We start from the raw sequence: 17,902 nt of genomic DNA on the forward strand, positions 1-17,902 counted from the left end.
TAATCGTTCTAAATATGCATGCGCTGCTCTACATTGCTTCATCAGTAATGGCGCTCTGGCCACGACAAGAAGCTCGCTTTTGCCACGACTCAGCTTTGAATCCTGTTCAGTGTGCGCCAGACGCCACGCTCATCCTGATAACCGCGACTCGGCTACTGCAATACTGGCTTCCTTCCACCACTCACTCCTTCATACTGTCATTTCGCCAATTTTGCTGAGTCCTTTCAATGACCCGAGGCTCAGTGCAAGGCCTTGCGACCTGCTGCGTATCCGCATGAAACCCGTCACAGGACCGTTCTCGCCTTCTTTCTCCACGCTGAGATTAGCGAGAGCATCCTCCCCTGTTTTACAAGTTAGCTAGTGGTCCAATGGTAGGTTTGAAAGATGGACTCTTACCAAAAACGCTTCGAGCATATAAATTGGCGCTCAAGAATTGGCATTCGCCCTCCAAGCTTGCTTCGGGTGTCAGGCAGCTCATGTTTGTCACCTTCATCAGTCGCTGCAAGAATTCTCTCAGGCCTGCCCCCGGTGGCATCTTTGTGTTGATGTTGACCTTGTTTTCCCATTCAAACTCGGTCCACATCGTTCTGAATTGGGTCTCAGTGCACGATGCCGGCTGTATGTAATCCATGATATCCACATGCACGTCATTCAGGATGACAACGTTCGATTCGGTCGACGAGTGTCCATCATATACCACGTTGCCAAAGATCACGCCGGTGTCTGTTGATGAGACCTTTATGGTCGCCTGCACATTGAGGAAGTCGAGTCCTGGCAAGTTCTGAGTCGTAGGTCTCTCGACGACTTTGAGGTCGCCCAGTGTAGCGAACTCGACGGAGAGATTTTGCAATGTCTCGCGCGTCTGGTTGACCAGTAGCACATCGAGGATGATATCAAACTGATGGACTTGCACATATGCCTCCGCATAAACAGGGTCCGAGAAACCAGTCAATTGTACAACTCGGCTGAGCTTCGAAGTGAGATCTTCGGTCGTCGCATCGCCGCCCGTGGCTTTTTCTAGATCGATCTCTGCTTCATCGGCGTTGTCGACGGCATTCTTCGGTTTTAGTTGCCGGATAGATACTAGATCATCGACCTGAATCGCGTTCTTTGCCTGGAGAAGGGCTTCTTTCGCAGCTCGCTTCTTCTCCTCAACCTGCACCATCGACTTGAAGGCCTGCCTGGTGTCGTCAAGGAACGCGACCTCGAGGTCCTTCTTTTGTTGGAACTCCGCGAGTGATCGCACGCAGGCCATTATTCGGTCCACGGAGTCCTCATCAATTGGTGCCTTCACAAATTGCGACTGTCCCGCGCGGATGATCGAGATCATGATCAGCATGGCTTCAGCGCGGAGGGCGTTTGTTCGGGCTGCGTCATTAGAGATCTCTGAATGTCGCATCACAAGCTTCGTCAACGTGGAAGACAGCACTGTAGCCAGGAAGTAATCCCCATCGAGAATGAGTTGGCGGAGAGGTGGTTTCTGCGCAGCCTTGACAGCGTCCAACTTGGCTTTGGCGGATGCATCACTCGTGAGCGCACTCTCTGTGGCATATGTACCATCTGCGAGCACTTTCCTTGAGCCGCTTGGTTGTGCAGGTTTGACATCGCCATTTGTTTGTCCATTGACTTCTGCGTCGCCATCTGGTTGCTCCTCCAGCAGCCGCTGCTCGGACGCAACGATAGGGATCTCGCCAAGGCTGGCCCGAATGCGCTTCCACGCATCTCTGATGTCTTTCTCTTCCAGCGAGTACTCTCCAATGATCCACAGGCTTCCGCGGTAGACTTTGCCAGCACGCACTTCACTGAGAGTTGAAACCAGTCTTTCGACTATTGAGCTGCGCATGTTCGGGAATCGTTCCACAACCTCCTTGACGAAAGAAATAACGTCCACGGCTGACGCATTGTTGAAATCGGAGATGAAGTCCATGAGCAGACCGACGACACTCTGTGCGATCTCCGAGAACTTGATGGCGCATTGATGTATCGAATGAATCAAAAGCGATCGATATTCGTTGTTCTTCTCGTACTGCTCGTCCACGGTCTTGGTCAACTCCTTCTTCAGTAACAGTACGACCTCTTCCACGTTTTTGCTTGACACCATGTCCATGGCCAAATTGAGAGCCTTTTTGCGCACGTCCAAGTCGGGGCTCGAAAGTACTCGCAATATCTCCATGACCAGGTCGTCCAAAATGCCCTCGTTGGCCTTGCGTAAAGCATTGACCTTTTCGAGGACGATAAGTTTGACGTTATTGTCTGACTCCTTGATGGCAAGCTCAATAAACTTGGACGCCGCAGCCTTCACAGCAACGGGGTTTGTGGTGAGAGCTGTGAGCGACGAAGCAGCTTCATAGACCACAGTTGACTCCTTTGCTTCGAGGAGATCGAAGATGAGTCGAAGGTATCGCGCCTTGTTTCCCTGGTTCAAAACTGCATCTTTCCGAATGAACTCGAGCTCCACGAGCTGCAGCAGTTCGCTGGAGTTTGGAATTCCCTCAAAGACACCACTCAAGTATTCGAGAGCCTTTTCGTGGCTGATGCTAAGGAGGGCGGCGAAGGCATTGCGTTTGCAAGTGTTGTCGCTCTCGGACTCGAGGAAGTTCTGGATGAGCTCGGGAGCATCGGGCATGAGGTGTTCGGAGTGCTGGAAGATGGACGCAATGGCGAAGACGGCATTTTTGCGCACATAGGAGTGGCGGTGTTCGAGACAGGCGCGCGCAGGTGCTAGTAGTGGCTCGATGAGCTCGGCTTCGCGCAGCTTGCACAGGAAGCGGAGTGTGTTGCCGCGGATGTACTCGTTCGGGTGTTGAAGGTCCATTCGGATGCCATTGCTGGGAGATTATTAGCCGCTGAGCCCGCACGACGCTTGCCTCACATCGTTCTGCCATACCAGACCAAAATCATTTCCTGCTTCAGCTTGCCATTGGAGTCCAGCTTGGGACAAATCTCGTAGTATAGGTACAGCAGCTTTTTGAGCGCCTTATTCTTGCTAGGCATAACGAAGCGGATGATGTGCATCAGCAGACCTGGCATGGGATCGCCATTGAGCATGACGGTCAGGATGCGCCGCATCGTCTCCTGCTTGCTCTCATCGGTGCCCTTCTCCAGCTGATTCTTGAGGTCCTGCTGCGATGGGAGATCGGCGAGGTTGTCCTGGTGCACCAGGCTGTACGAGTTCTCGAGGAATGTCGCCATGGTGGGCTGCGGGTGTGGTTATGGAGAGGGCGAGCAGCGATGGGCGTATTGCGGGCGAGTGCTCTCGCAGACCGCACTTCTCAGCCAGCCCCTCCGTGCCTGTGCCAGCACTGCCGACGTTTCCTGCACGCCGGAGCTGCCCAGGTGGTGATATGCGCGACCGGGCGGAAGATGGAGGCGACGTCGAGGAGATTCGTTAAGCAGCGAGGTGCCTGTGCAGGTCGTGGCTGATCTATGTCGTTGCCAGGAGTGTGCTACGTTTCCTCACAGCCAGACCCTAGGATTTCCTGGTCGCGCCAAGGGATCGATCTGCGCGAACAGCAGCCCGCGACATCTGCAAACAACCGCCGCACCACCACGCGCTCCGCTCCACCTCCACCACTGCTTCTCCAAGCACAGCAACGCACGATGCCGGAGGCCGCTGGAGAACCTTTCTACGTGCGCTACTAGTGAGTCTCTCGCGACAAGGATGTGGCGAGTGCTTCTCTACGGGCATTCCTGCTACACCATTTCTTGATCAAACCTTAGCAGGTGCATAACGAGCTGACACGTTGACAGCTCAGGCCACTCTGGTCGCTTCGGGCACGAATTCCTAGGTATGCAAAGTACTTCTTGGGCGCAGGCACACCGGCTGACGTCGAGTCAGAATTCGACTTTCGAGTGGTCGGCGACGGTCGATCGGCAATCGCACGATATGCCAACAACTCGAACTACCGCAACGACTCGCTGATCCGCAAAGAGAGTACGTATGAGTCTTGCGGCTCCTGCAGTCAATGTTTCCAATGGCGTTGACGTATTGCAGTGTGCGTGAGCGCCCTCATGGTTCAGGAGATCAAGCGCATTATCAAAGACAGCGAAATTATGAAGTAAGGGCGTGTTGGTGCGATCTTTTCCATCGCGCAGGATACTGACTCCATACAGAGAAGATGATACGAAATGGCCACAGAAGAATAAGGATGGCAGACAGGAGCTCGAAATTCGTATGGGTGGCGAGCACATCTCTTTCGAGGTTAGTCAACTGTGTTCGCCAATGCCTCGCCAGTCTAACATCGACCAGACCGCAAAGATTGGCTCCCTTGTGGACGTCAATGAGTCGGAAGATCCAGAGGGACTTCGCGTCTTCTACTACTTGGTCCAAGATCTGAAGGCACTGGTCTTCTCTCTGATCTCTTTGCACTTCAAGGTAAGCATGATTGAACCAACTGATCGCAGTGTCTCATGCTTATGGCAAATCAGATCAAACCCATCTAGACAAGCAGACAAGTGAAATCATTCCAGACAATGAACGTTGTGCACTGCCACGTGTCCACGCCTCCCATCATTCAACACTAGTCCTTTCGACAGCTCGATGCACTTATCATCAAGAAGGACAAAACCGGCATAAGGTCGACGATGATTGCAAGACCCGGAGAGCATCAAAATTCGCACGCTGCGCACTCCTGATCAGATGGACCCTCGATGGAGGAGAGACGATTGACTCATCGCGGTATGTGGAGGCTGAGTATGATCTCGTGTGTAGTAATGAGAACACGAAAACGCCGATCCATGAGTACATCCAATGAGTGGCGGAGTCATAGCCAGTAACGGAGGCATCTGTTATCCTACAAACTTTTGGCTATAGCACGACGACTGGTTCAATCATGACGAAGCATTTCTGATGAGATATCATCGGGAGAAGAGTTCAATGCTGTGCGGCCTGTGCCACATCGACTTTCACATGGCTGCAATGAGGGTCCAACGCACGGACATGCGGCAGTCTCCGCCTCGGGAACCGGGACTAAACCTCAGCTGATACCGATGACATCGCAACATCGCACGCATCAGTCGTTAAGCCGACGACGACGACAATACCATTGACGACCATCTCCTGTAACTCTTCTCTTCTTGCTTGTTTAAATTACTCTCCCTCGTAATCGCATTGTGGTCATGCATTGTGCATCGTAATTCGACCCTCTGCACACCCATCCTCCGCGACAGTGTCACGCGAGTGGAGCACCTAACGATGCCCACTCCAAGTGACGACCACATCCCGCCGACAGTCGATGCCATCGTCACCGATACCGATATCGCGAGACACGGTTGTCCGCCTGAGGACCGACGAGAACAGCTTGCGCCGCGCGAAGAGCAGCGAGAATCGCCGAGTCCGTCCGCTCGTGCGGACAGAGGCAGCGGAGGCGAGCACCCGGCAGTTGATTCGATGCCCGTTCCTTCTCCCGAGGATACACAAAGCAATGAGACAGTAGAGCCACCGGACGTGCCCAGACGGCCCTCAAAGGCTGAGCTGAACGCAGACGCCTCTGTGGCGGCCGAGCCGTCGAGTCCAACTGTTGGATCACTGTCGCCGCCTTCTGACAGTGACTACAAAGCGACACAGCTGGCACAATCTCTATCGAACACTGTGATTTCGCCAGAGCAAGATGATACCCAACTGCCACTCTATCTACATTACCCTGAGCTCGACTGGCATCGACAGACCTCACCGAGCTCTACAACCTCCTTCTTGCGACCAGGAAGCAAATTCAGGGGGACTCAACAATCAGACCGCCAGGTTTATGATGTACAAGTAGAACTCAAAGACGTTGACCTTGCCGAGTCCACGCTCTGTGGATATCTGCGCATCCAAGGTAGATATCTGAAGCCGTTGGCGTCTTGTCCCAATACTGACCATCACCAGGACTGACCGATGATCATCCCACACTGACCACTTTCTTTGAAGGCGAGATCATTGGGCCCAAATACCTCTTCCGCACATCTCATCCGTCTTGGGGTAGCTCCGAAAAGGTCGACCTGCAGCACTGGGCGCGTTTTCCCGCCTGGCGACCACTGGCGAAGGCGGCTAAACAGAATCCTGCATTCACGCTGAGCAGAAGTTTCGATCGCGAACACATGTTCATGCGGTGGAAGGAATACTTTCTGGTGCCCGACCACAGGGTGAAAACCATCACGGGCGCCAGTTTTGAAGGATTCTATTACATATGTTTCAACCAAGCTAGCGGAGCAGTCAGCGGAATATATTTTCATGCAAAGAGCGAGAAATATCAACAATTGGAGCTAAGTCACGTGGAAGACAGAGGCTGTTTGAGCGCGGTCGAGTTCCGATAGCCACAGCTGCACGCGCAAGAGGAGTGAGCTCGCGAGAGATCCAGCTTTCATGCGACCACTGAGTGGTTGTGAAGACGAGGCGTTTGACATTCGTTTGATAGCGTTCGGGCGTACTAGGGAACATGGACTGGGCGGCAACCCGGGCACTCGCGTAGCACAGCATGCGTAGAAATGGGAATGGCAGAGCCAGGAGGCTCATTGAGCTTTGTACAACTTGCGCAACGCGAACAGACATGTCCAGCACCTTCGGTCTTCGATGTGCGGATAGTGAGATTGCACGTGAGGGCCTGGCCAGACTTTCTACGCGGAACGCGTTCCGGATTCGAACCAAGAATTTCACCCTGTCCAGTGTGCGGTGCTCTGCTACCTCATAGCATCTCGCTCATCCGCCGCGCTCGTCCACGAAGTTGTTCTCCAACCGCCGTGGCCGCTTTCGCTATGAATCGCTCGCGACTGGGCTACGAGTAACAACGTCTTGCCTTTTATGCAGTCGAGGCAGATTCACGACCTCTCCTTCCAGCCGGGACAATCCCGGCATGTCTCCAGCCGGTGGGGAAGGCTACGACGACCAGTCAGCACGGCCAGTGGCTGTGCACAGCATTGATGAATGAGAGTATAAGTCTCAGGGGCTTCCTGTGACGCATGCGCTCGTATCGCTAGCAATGCTACACAGACAAGTACAGGTTCTGACCGCTGCCAACTCGGCTCTTCGACGGAAATCAAGATCATCCTTGAGAACAGCACTGTTCAATGCCGAAAAGCTGCTACCTTCACCACCTCGAGGCCTGGCCCGGCGCTCTGCCCATTGTACCGTGAGGCCCAGTAGCCAAACGCATCAGACAGTGAGCTCATGTACTCCAGGTGTCGAGCAACAGAAGAGAATTTGAAGCTCTTTCAAAGCTGTCGGCGCACCTCAGAACAATCGCGATCCTGGATCTCTCTCAGGTCCATAATCTGATGCACTCACCGCCTGCGCTACGCAGAATCCGTTGCACAAGGTCACGGTTTACACAACGTACCTGGCGAGCGTCCACACTCCGCCCCTATTGATGCGAACCTCCGGACTAGTCCACATCGGCGAGCGCGTTCATGAACAGCCGTCGGGGCCTTACTCATAGGGCCGGCTGAACTAGTCTTCGGCACCGCGGCTGCGCACGTATTGCTTACAGGTCAACAATGCTTCGTGAAGCTTGCCATCGATCCACAGAGCCATCGTATTCCCAATTTTAGCCGTTGCTGAGGGTATGGAGGGGCACTGCAGGTCTTTGATGGCCCTAGCACGGCCGTCAACCTAGTCAGTATATGACTGCTCTGCCCTCGTAGCTGTCACCCGTCCGCATCCTTTCCTTCATTCACTCTTTTGCCCTGCTAAGCACCTTTCGTTGACAATCTTTGCATTATTTCGTCTCTCATTAATTGAAAACTTTTCCTCGATTCGATGACGCGATTCATCGGCGCTGCAGCTTTTGCTGCAGCTGCTTCAGCAGCGGCCTTGCGAAGGGGTGATATGAACGGATGCGGCTTTCACATCAAATCGTCGGGCGGCCTCGATTGTACTATGGGCCAGTTCGAGGACGGTCAGAACAGACTCAACGGTTCCTACCCGGTGGCAACATACTACTTCTCTAATGGAGGAATCACCGACGGCAATGGACGCCCTTGCATCGTGACCACCACGAACGATGCCACGTAAGTCTTCACAGGAGGATGCGATCAGAGGGTAAGGTCACTAACATCCTTCGGATCCCAGTCACCAATTTCAATGCGATGAGAACTCGCCTGGCGGCCCAACTCGTGGCTTCACGATCTCCAACGACCGCAAGATTGCGTACAACGGCAACACTCAGGTACAACGGCAACATCCAGTTCTTGTTGAAACTCTCTGATGTCTTGAACGACAGTTCTTCGCCTGCAGATACATCGACGAGTACAATGTTTACACGGACAAACTCAAGGGTCAGGACAAGTGCTTGCCTGTCGAGCTTAGCGCCGACAACGATTGTGCTGCTGGTTCTTCTGGTCCAGGCCCATCGCCCAGCTCTCCCAGCGGCTATGGACCTCATGCGTCCGTTCCACCATACCCCAACACCACTCCAACCAAGCCAAACGGTGTTCCTGGAACTGGCACCGCACCAAGCTATTCCAAGACCTCTCCAGCAAGCCCAGTCGGCGAGACGCCAGGCGTCCCTGGCAATGGCCCGCCGCCTTCTTATGGTGGTGAGAAGCCATCTCCATCGGCTCCGTCGTCTCCAAACTCGCCTCCAAGCTACGGGCAACCTCCTTCCGGCGAGCAGCCAAAGCCTTCGTCTCCGTCTTCGCCAAATTCTCCTCCTAGCTATGGACAGCCTCCTTCCGGCGAGCAGCCAAAGCCTTCGTCTCCGTCTTCGCCAAACTCTCCTCCTAGCTATGGACAGCCTCCTTCCGGCGAGCAGCCAAAGCCTTCGTCTCCGTATTCGCCAAACTCGCCTCCAAGCTACGGTCAACCTCCTGCCGGCGAGCAGCCAAAGCCTTCTACCCCGTCGTCTCCAAACTCGCCTCCAAGCTACGGAAAACCTCCAGGAGAAACCCCAAGCGGCCCAGGCAACGGCCAGCCGCCGGCGTCTGGCAAGCCACCAGGAAATGGACAACCTCCAGCCTATGGAATTCCACCTGCTGCTAGCACTCCCGTCACTTCAAGCCCAGTTGTGCCGACCGATGTCACTATCACAGTGACAACTACGCTCTACACCAGTGACTGCCACGAAGTCTGCAGCGAGACTCAGTCGCTGCCCAACCAACCAACTGTCCCAACGCACTCTGTGGGAACCCCTCAGTCCCAGATCCCACCAGCGACGTCCGGCACTCCTAAGCAAAGCGTCCCGGTGGAGAGCTCGCCAGTGCACTCTGCCTCGTCAAGCACCACAATCACTACCAGCATTCCTGCTCCTCCGCCATATGGCGGCAAGAGCTCTTCGTCTTCTTCTACTGGCACCACTCCAAACTCGCCAAATACTGTGACCAGTGTCGTTCCATCTCAGTCGGCATCCTGCCCAGCTCCTGGTAGCAGCGACAGCATGGGACGCTACAGCTGCAACCCTGCGCACCAGTATCCAAATGGTCAGACTTGCCAGCTCCAGAACGGATGCTATTTCTTGACTACTTCCTCTTCCTCTGCTACGAGCCCAGCGGTATCTCAAACCACTACCACCCCTGCGGGTCCAGTTGGAACCTCTAGCACTGTGACCAGTGTTGTTCCATCTCAATCAGCACCGTCTTGCCCAGCGCCTGGAAGCACTGACAGCATGGGCCGCTACAGCTGCAACCCTGCCCATCAATACCCAGCTGGCCAGACTTGCCAGTTGGAGAAGGGCTGCTATTACCTCACGACATCATCCTCTACCTCTTCGACTCCGGGCGCCACCGTTTCCACCGCTTCGGCTTCCACTCCGCCAAACTACGGCCAGCCAAAGCCAAGCACACCGTCGAGCCCTGAGCAGCCTCCTCACTACGGGGCCACTGAGTCCACATCCAGTGCGACGAAGCCAGCCGCAAGCACTTCTGTTGTCAAGTCCACGATTGTCGTCACGCCACCTAGCTCTGTCTCATCCACGGCAGTCGTAACCCCTTCCACCTCTGCTGTGAAGTCAACAGTTGTCGTCACACCATCCAGCTCTGCTTCATCTACACCTGTCGTCACGCCATCGACCTCCGTCGTCAAGTCCACGGTCGTCGTGACGCCATCTAGCTCTGCCTCGTCCACTCCTGGCTCTTCGACCTCTGCCTCGTCCACCTCGACTACACCTGCATCGCCTACTTCCTCGACCCCAGGATCTTGCGGAACAACGCTCGAGGGATCCTACCAGGCTCCAAAGCTCATCACCTGGGTTAGCGAGGACCACCCGGCAACTTCATATGGAAGCAAACAGAATGCTACCATCAACGACGAGTGCTCTTCTGTCTTCAACTTCGACATTCCAGCTGATTACAAGGGCAAGCAATGCAGCGTCGTTTTCCTATTCCCAGAGGAGGATGAGTCGAAGTGGTCGTGGAACGAGCAGGGCAGCATTGAGTTCAACAAGCTCAGCGGCGCTGTCAATGGACAGACCACCTATGACACTTGCCCATCCAAGGAGCAGTGCCTCGGAACCATTACTCCTAAGCCTGGAAACAGCTACGTCGTCAGCACCGCTCCTTGCCAGGCCGGTGAGACTGTCACGATTGAGACAAGCAGCAAGGATGGGCTTGGTATGGACTTCTGTGAGGATGCCAACAAGCCACCAGTCGGTGTGTACATCACTGCTTGCTAGGCGCAGTCTCTTCCACACGAATAGACGAGCAGAAATCTCTTGATTGGATGATGTTTTCGGCGGTGCTCATTGAGCGAACATGTCGTACATAGGAATAGAAATCGTGGTACAGATCGGTAATGTATTGATAGAACTCGCTCCATCGGGGGCCTGCAATACTTCCCCATATCACCTTCCACAATCAGAAAATGCGACATTGCCTAACTCACTGTCGATACTTGAGAGTCGAGAAGTGCGTGCAAGGATCTAGACCGGTCGGATTTTTGCAAGGACCGAGCCGACGTTGCTTGTTGTCCTCTTGCCGACCGACTATGTCCGAGGGTGGTTTCGTATCATTGCCAGCATTTGAGATTCGGCCGCCATCCTCCAGCCCAACGCAGACTGCACTCTCGCACAGGCGTGGCAAGTGGTGCAGGTGCACGGCGAGGAAGCGAGAAGGCGTGGCGTCGCTAGTGCTCATCCGCGGAGGCAATCGCAACGGCTCCCGAGGACGGTGGGCGTCAATGCAATACACGGTGTGATGATGCAGTGGAGCAGGTCGGGAAGGCGGTGAGTTGTGGGCTGTGTAGATGTAGGCTGTGAGAGGGAGAGGTGAGGTCGGAGAGGCGAAAGGCAATGCCGCTGGACGGGTCGCCATTCGGCGCTGTTGTGCACCGCTGCGGGGCCGGAGGGTCGACGCTGATCACTGCAACTGATGGACGGGGGGCGCGTCAGGCACTATATATGCCTTCGCGCGGTGCGCAGCACAGAAAGAAAGTCGCTTTCTGCTTCCTCCGCCGCAACTCCACGAGCTCCACCACCACCACGCAGTAGCACAAGGGCAGCCACGGCTCGAATTCCGGCTCAGCTGGAGCGGAACCACGAAGCATGCGAATTCGTCGCTCCGAGTAGCGTCCAGGCCGTTCTTTGACATATCCCAACAGCAGCAAAAGCGGCCAGCTCCGTACCCAAAATTCGACACGCGACCCTCCCGTCACGCTGTTTGGCACGGGCGGCAATGCCTTGACTGCCATCAGCCTACTGCCAAGCGCCATCCTGATCCTCTGGAGCAATTTCTATCCCTCATCTCCAATGAGCGACAAGGTCAATTTCGTGCAGGCCAACTCCGATTATGATGAGGAGCAGATAAAAACCTCGACACGTCTTGCGCAACAGCAAGCTACGGAAAATCCAGGCTTTGTCTTCGTCAACTTTGACTACGGCGACAATGAGGACCAAAAGAAGACTTCTCGGAAGCTCATCAGGAGCAAAGCCACGGCTTACTCTCACCGTGTTGCACCCAGAGGCGCAATGAAAACTGAAGTCAATCTGCGACTACTGAAGAGTGCTAGCCAAGGTGGATCTTCGAGCTCGACATCAACACTGTCCTCCATCGAAGCGAGTTCGAAGGAGGCAAGCGAAACGCACAAGGCCACTAAGCGCGCAAGAGAGCATTCAGACACGAGCGATATTGAGGATGGCGGCGTACAAGCGAACATGAGACGGAAAAGAGCCACGCTGCCTATCAGGCGCGAGCCTTCTCCAACTGGCAGCGATCGTTCATTGTCTCCTGCAAACTTCGAGATGTTCCTCCCTGATCTGACCTCCATGGATGCGAGTATGCGGGATCCATTCCTGACATATCCCGTACGATATCGAAACTGGTACGGGAAACTGATCAGCTATTGGTATAATGTGGTCTTGCCTCGCTCCACACGAGTGATTAAAGCCTCACCAACGGACCTACAATCCTACACCGTCTGGTCTCGTAAACAAGAGCTGAGTGAGCCTGTCTTGTTCTACACCTCGCTCTTCCTTGCCAGTGGGATTCCGGTAGCGGAAGGGCTCTTCCCGGTGCAAGCAGCACTGTGGCTCCGGCACAAGACAGTACAAGCCATGCAAGAAGCCTTGGCAGATCCAGATCGCGCGACATCTATTCCAGTCATTCTCGCTGTTGGGCGCATAGCATTACATGAGCATATTTATGGCAATCGTGAGCTGGCCCACACAATGCACCGGCCTGCACAATTGCGGTGGGTGATGAGCTAATGCTCTCGCGCAAACTCACATTGACTGACAATGCAACAGGATGATCAACATGCGTGGAGGTCTCGCGAATCTTGGTCTACCAGCGACGACCATACAACTGATTGTTTGGCTTGATGCACTAATGAGCGCCGAAACTGGGACGACGCCATATTTTGCGGAAGTTCCGAAACAGGTTGGGATTCAGTCATACACACCACAGGAAGCGATTCACGTCACCAACTTCTCATCCCCACACCGGACTGCACATCCCGGATACGACAACAAGGCAGCTTCTATTCCGAAACGAAAGCGCCCCAAAGCGTAGCGTCTCTCTCGAACGTTCCGCGCTGAAAGCGTTCAGCGCGTCTGGATGATGCCATGCTGCAACGACTCCATGTCGTACCCGGACATCTGGGCATCAAACGGCGGTAGGCAGTCAACTCCTAGAGAAGTTTTCTGGGCGTCATATTGGCCCGAGGCTCAATTGATGAGCGGTGACTACCCTCTCCTTCTGCAATGCATCGCGCCGAGCTGCTGTCTCTCCTCGAGGTCTCTTGAGTCCAGCCCAATTCTTGGGAGAAAGAGATGCCCACAGGTCACATTTCTTGATTCCGTATCCACATCCGTGCCACAATCAGAGTGCGAGGGATTGACACGAGATTGAGAACGCCATCGTTGGCCACAAGTGGAAATCTAGGCTAATGGGCAAAGCATCTATCCATAGCTCTAGCCATCTAGTCCCAAATTCTCCATCAGCGTGTCTATCTTTCCTAGCAAGATCTGGTAATTCATAGCGTCCTGCGCGAATTCATCACCTGCAATTTCCCCATCTAATGTTCGAATGACGACCTGCCCTTCCATATTTTCTGTACTCTGTCCGGCCTGTACTGGCGGATGAACGTCGACGCCTTCGTCAATGTGGAGTTGTTCGATTTCCTCTCCCAAATCATCAGCCGGCGTCTCATCAAAGGTCTCATCGAAACCGGTATCCTCAAACCGAAGGCGGAAGCGTTCTGACAGGTAGTAGCGAATGTCGTCGATGAGCTCAACAGTATCTGTCTCCTCACGAGATTTGATCCGGTTCGCGGACTCTTGCACGAGCTCTTTGAATTCAGGTTCGTCAATGTATCGCTCCAGTCGGTATGCAATGTATCTGGCACCGAACTCTTCTAGACGGTGTACGCGAGTATCCCATCCTGCTCGCACGACGTCGTAAATGTCCAGCAGATCTTCCGCTTCGGTTTCTCCTCTCGGATTGTCTGCCTCAACGACACTGGCGCCTGCGCCTAAGGTGCTGATCAGAAGAGCTGCCCGCTGTTTCAACTTGTCGATGAAAAGCATGTCTGCGGCATTGAGTACGTCCAGCGCAATAGACAATGGAAAGTCCGCTTTTTCGGTGTACATGAACGTCAGGATGATCTCGAGGACTTCGGGCGAGCAGTCCACCGGTACAATCTGCAAATGCTTGGACTCCTGGCCTTCTCGGAATGGTGAAGCAAACATAGTTGCGAACACCTCGGATCGCAGAAGCATTGCTCTGTGGCAAGGAAATAGTACCGAGCGCTTCGACTTTCGTGCCTGTGATGAGGCGCGGGAGGCTTGACGCTGGAAGTTGCCAATTGGAATGCCGTTGAGAGGTCCTTCTGTCCGTCGCACATCTTGCTCCGTTAAAGGCGTATCTGTTCCTTCAAGATCTTCATCTTCATCGGCACGAAGAAGCACATCAGCAAAAATGCCATTGTCTCGATCCCACTTGACATCATTCGCCTTCGCGCTCTCTACTGTCATCTTGTGCTTGAGAACATTATTGCTGAACCAATCCGCGAGCTGGTCTCGGCTTCGTTGCACTTCTTCAGCTCGCCTTTGTCGAGCCTGTCTTCGGTCGCCGGATGCAAGAATATCCTGGAATAGCTGTTCGATTTCTAGCTGACGACTGAGCTTGTCGATGCCTGTCAGGATGATTTGGGCCTCCTCTCCGTCACCAAGATCCGCTCCCACTTCAGCAAGATAAAGGTATTTTATGCATGTCTCAAACGACTGTGGCGCAATGGAGTTGGACAATTTCCAGTACGTTGTTTCAGGCGCTGCAGCGAGCTTCTTGGCGAAATACGGACTCCTTGCACTGAGCACAAATTTGTGGAGCTCAAACTTCTCCGTTCCAGCCTCGACGGTAATATCTGATGTATTGGGGGAAATTCTCGTCAACAGGCTGGTAACATGTGCTGCCAGGGGCTGTAAAGGATCTGTCGATTTACTGTAGTCGTATTGTAATAGCAGGTTTCGAATTCGATCATTTAAGGCATTGTAAAGACATCGTTCACCTTGGAAGGTATCGCGCTCGCACAAAGCTCCTTGTTCCAGCAGCATTTGAGCCACTTCGTAGTGGCCACATAGTGACGCCTCAACCCGCCTCATCAGCAATCAGCCCAGGTGACGGGTTCGACTGGATAGAGGACTTACAAGAATCAACGGCGTGTAATCATACTCATCTCGAGCATTGATATTGACACCTTTGCTAATCTGTTCTTGACAAATTCGAAGGTCGCCCCTTCGGCATGCTTCACAGAACTTCCGGAACTCTAGACTGGTGTCCAGAGGGTTCTCGTCCTTGAGTCGGCCAGACGAGATTTCCTGCTTCTCATCGTACAGAGCCTTTTCCAGCTGATGCTTGCCGAGTAGTGAATCAGCCATGGTAGCTTCTCGCACCAGGAAGGCGTGCAATATATGGGGTCGAATGCAAAAGTGAAGTCTGGATCGAGACGGTGGCAAGACGTCACAGCACAGACTTTCTGTTCGCAATTGATTAGATTAGATTCAGATCCGAGATCCCAGCGCATCGGGTCGCTGTGCGGGTGGCGCTGTAGCGACGGATGGTTGTCAGATCAGGTCGCCCCGTCCCTTCGACAACCTCGTCCGCAGGCTAGCGCAAGGCAGCTGATATGGCTTTGCCTGCTTGATGGCTGAGTTATGACCGACAGTGATGTGAAGCACGCCCGTAGTGCTTTGTACGCGTCAAGACCGTGCGATTGACGTGCGACCGGCGAATGTCGGCATAGAGCCGCATGGTCTTGGCGTACGCATGTGCTGGGGTTAAGCGAGCCGTTGCTACGTAGCAACGGCTCTGTCAACAGTTCCTTAAGCTCTGCGAACAGGCTTGACCTTTCGAATGCCATGTCTGATCAGACTGCACCTCTACTGCACATGTACAGCTGAACTCTGCGAGCGCCTCGTTAATGCTCATACTAACCCAACAGCCCTTCCTTGTTAGACTTGCGACACTGTAGACAGCACAGTACCACATACTCTCTTACAGGAATACCAGCCAGCCATGGCTACCGACAGCGACTATGAAGTCTTGGAGAAGATAGGGCAAGGCTCGTTTGGAGTCATCCGCAAGGTGCGGAGAAAGGCGGACGGCGAGGTCATCTGCCGCAAAGAGATCTCGTACACCCGCATGTCAGATCGCGAAAAAGAACAACTGCACGCCGAGCTGCGCATCCTCGAATCGCTACGCCATCCAAACATCGTACAATACTACCACCGCCAGCACCTCAAGTCATCACACGACCTTCACTTGTATATGGAATACTGCGGTAACGGAGATCTTGGTGGATACATCAGAAAGCTGAAAGAGAGGAACAAAATGGCCGACGAGGAATTCATTTGGGCAATCTTCGCGCAGCTCGTGGGAGCGCTATATCGCTGTCATTATGGAGAAGACCCACCGCCTGCTGGTAAAGAAGGCAATGTGCGTAAGGGCAAGGCGCTCGTGAGCAAGCAGGGTCACACAGTTATCCTGCATCGCGATCTCAAACCTGAGAATGGTATGCTTCCGACTCGCTCACTTCCTGCTCACTTGCTGACAGTCTAGTCTTTCTCGGCGAAAACAACAGTGTTAAGCTTGGTGACTTTGGTCTGTCCAAGATCATTGCCTCTCATGACTTCGCCAGCACCTATGTCGGCACACCATTCTACATGAGTCCGGAAATATGTGCTGCAGAGCGATACTCGCATCACTCTGATATCTGGTCTATGGGATGCATCATTTACGAACTCGCAACACGTCAAGTGCCTTTCGAAGCACGCAGCCATATGGAGCTTGTTTTGAAGATCAAGAAGGGATATATCAAGCCTCTGCCAACACAGTACAGCCAGGATCTCACGGATGTCATCTCATGGTGCTTGAAGACCGATCCACGCCAGCGACCTGACTGCGCGCAACTGCTTGGGGTTGCTAACATCAAGGTTGCCCGCACGCGTCTGGAACAAGCCTCAGCCTTGGGCCAATTGGGCAAGCTACAAGTTGATCGCGATTCTGCCTTCTCCAAGCTCGCAGCTGCACAGAAGCAAATACAAGATTTGCAATGTGAAGTAAGCAAGCTTCGCGAGGCGAACAAGAAGGTCGAGATGGAATGGCACGCGCGTGCAACCTTGGCCATCGATCAGAAAGTTCACGAAGCCCACGAAAAGAACAAAGCAGAGCTACTCAGTCAATTCGATGCAGCGGTCGAGAAGCGAGCGGAAGAGAAGCTGGCACTTCATCTTGCAAGCTTGCCCTCAACGGCCACCCAGTCGTCGAACTATACGCACAACATTCGATCCTCCACACCACCTCCCGCCCGCCGAGACATTGCCAGTCTCAACAACTTCCAGCGCAAAATGCCAGACACAGATGCATCATCACTGCCCGACCTCGATGAATCCATCATCGAACAGGACCTGACCTCTCTCTCCCTCGGCAACGATGCTCTCGAAGCCGCAGAGGCGCAGGATGACATTGTGTCGCCTCTGGCAAATCGCACGAAGCCACCTCCGAAGAAGCGCGAGCGCAAGCCGTTCGTGCGCGCGAAGACTTTCGCCAACTGCAACAACATCGCCAAAGACAGCCCTATGGATGTTCATATGGCCGATCCATCGCCGGCACCGACGCACATGAGAGGCTTTATCTCACCTCGCAAGGGTTTCCAAGAACGTTTGACGGGCGAGCCACTGAAGCGAAACATCTTCAGTGCTGCAGCAGAGAAGGAGAATGTCAGGCCTGCCGTCAGAGGTAGAACATTGGTGGAGCTGAGCGGGGCATCAGTGCCACAGAGTCCGGCCAAGTGGATCGGCAACCCAGCCATCCTGGAAGATATGATGCCTTCTCCTTTTGTAAAGAGGCGGTGATTTGAGGAGGGGAATGCTGTGATGAGGTGGACCGTGAAGCATTGAACATTACAGGCGCGGCGCTACGCGAATTTTTCTTGTGTTTTGGGGATCGGATCTCGTATTTCTGGAGGCTCTTGGGGACTCTAGGGTTTGCATGGTTGGATGTG

General features: G+C 53.9%; 7 protein-coding genes across 7 annotated transcripts; 5 read left to right on the forward strand and 2 right to left on the reverse strand.

Moving 5' to 3' along the window:
- Nucleotides 1–189: 189 nt before the first annotated feature.
- CKM354_000355800 (coatomer subunit beta) lies at nt 190–3,192 on the reverse strand (the record flags this gene model as incomplete). The annotated part of the gene is made up of 3 exons (XM_044798760.1): nt 190–341; nt 397–2,828; nt 2,888–3,192. 3 exons carry the CDS (start codon nt 3,190–3,192, stop codon nt 190–192), a joined length of 2,889 nt encoding a protein of 962 aa, XP_044654695.1.
- A 408-nt stretch (nt 3,193–3,600) lies between these two features.
- On the forward strand, nt 3,601–4,443 carry CKM354_000355900 (uncharacterized protein; the record flags this gene model as incomplete). Its single annotated transcript, XM_044798761.1, has 7 exons — nt 3,601–3,641; nt 3,751–3,788; nt 3,839–3,934; nt 3,995–4,058; nt 4,114–4,201; nt 4,250–4,375; nt 4,429–4,443. 7 exons carry the CDS (start codon nt 3,601–3,603, stop codon nt 4,441–4,443), a joined length of 468 nt encoding a protein of 155 aa, XP_044654696.1.
- Nucleotides 4,444–5,194: 751 nt separating this feature from the next.
- CKM354_000356000 (uncharacterized protein) lies at nt 5,195–6,294 on the forward strand (the record flags this gene model as incomplete). Its single annotated transcript, XM_044798762.1, has 2 exons — nt 5,195–5,816; nt 5,867–6,294. The coding sequence occupies 2 exons, from the start codon at nt 5,195–5,197 to the stop codon at nt 6,292–6,294; spliced, it is 1,050 nt and encodes a 349-aa protein (XP_044654697.1).
- A 1,438-nt stretch (nt 6,295–7,732) lies between these two features.
- Nucleotides 7,733–10,580, forward strand: CKM354_000356100 (uncharacterized protein; the record flags this gene model as incomplete). Its single annotated transcript, XM_044798763.1, has 3 exons — nt 7,733–7,983; nt 8,045–8,141; nt 8,196–10,580. 3 exons carry the CDS (start codon nt 7,733–7,735, stop codon nt 10,578–10,580), a joined length of 2,733 nt encoding a protein of 910 aa, XP_044654698.1.
- A 1,071-nt stretch (nt 10,581–11,651) lies between these two features.
- Nucleotides 11,652–12,912, forward strand: CKM354_000356200 (uncharacterized protein; the record flags this gene model as incomplete). Its single annotated transcript, XM_044798764.1, has 2 exons — nt 11,652–12,592; nt 12,648–12,912. 2 exons carry the CDS (start codon nt 11,652–11,654, stop codon nt 12,910–12,912), a joined length of 1,206 nt encoding a protein of 401 aa, XP_044654699.1.
- Nucleotides 12,913–13,313: 401 nt separating this feature from the next.
- On the reverse strand, nt 13,314–15,278 carry CKM354_000356300 (uncharacterized protein; the record flags this gene model as incomplete). Its single annotated transcript, XM_044798765.1, has 2 exons — nt 13,314–14,987; nt 15,048–15,278. 2 exons carry the CDS (start codon nt 15,276–15,278, stop codon nt 13,314–13,316), a joined length of 1,905 nt encoding a protein of 634 aa, XP_044654700.1.
- Nucleotides 15,279–15,915: 637 nt separating this feature from the next.
- CKM354_000356400 (uncharacterized protein) lies at nt 15,916–17,753 on the forward strand (the record flags this gene model as incomplete). The annotated part of the gene is made up of 2 exons (XM_044798766.1): nt 15,916–16,411; nt 16,459–17,753. 2 exons carry the CDS (start codon nt 15,916–15,918, stop codon nt 17,751–17,753), a joined length of 1,791 nt encoding a protein of 596 aa, XP_044654701.1.
- Nucleotides 17,754–17,902: the final 149 nt, after the last annotated feature.

The sequence above is a fragment of the Cercospora kikuchii genome, assembly GCF_019650295.1.
Source record: "Cercospora kikuchii DNA, contig_00002, whole genome shotgun sequence".
NCBI lineage: Eukaryota > Fungi > Ascomycota > Dothideomycetes > Mycosphaerellales > Mycosphaerellaceae > Cercospora > Cercospora kikuchii.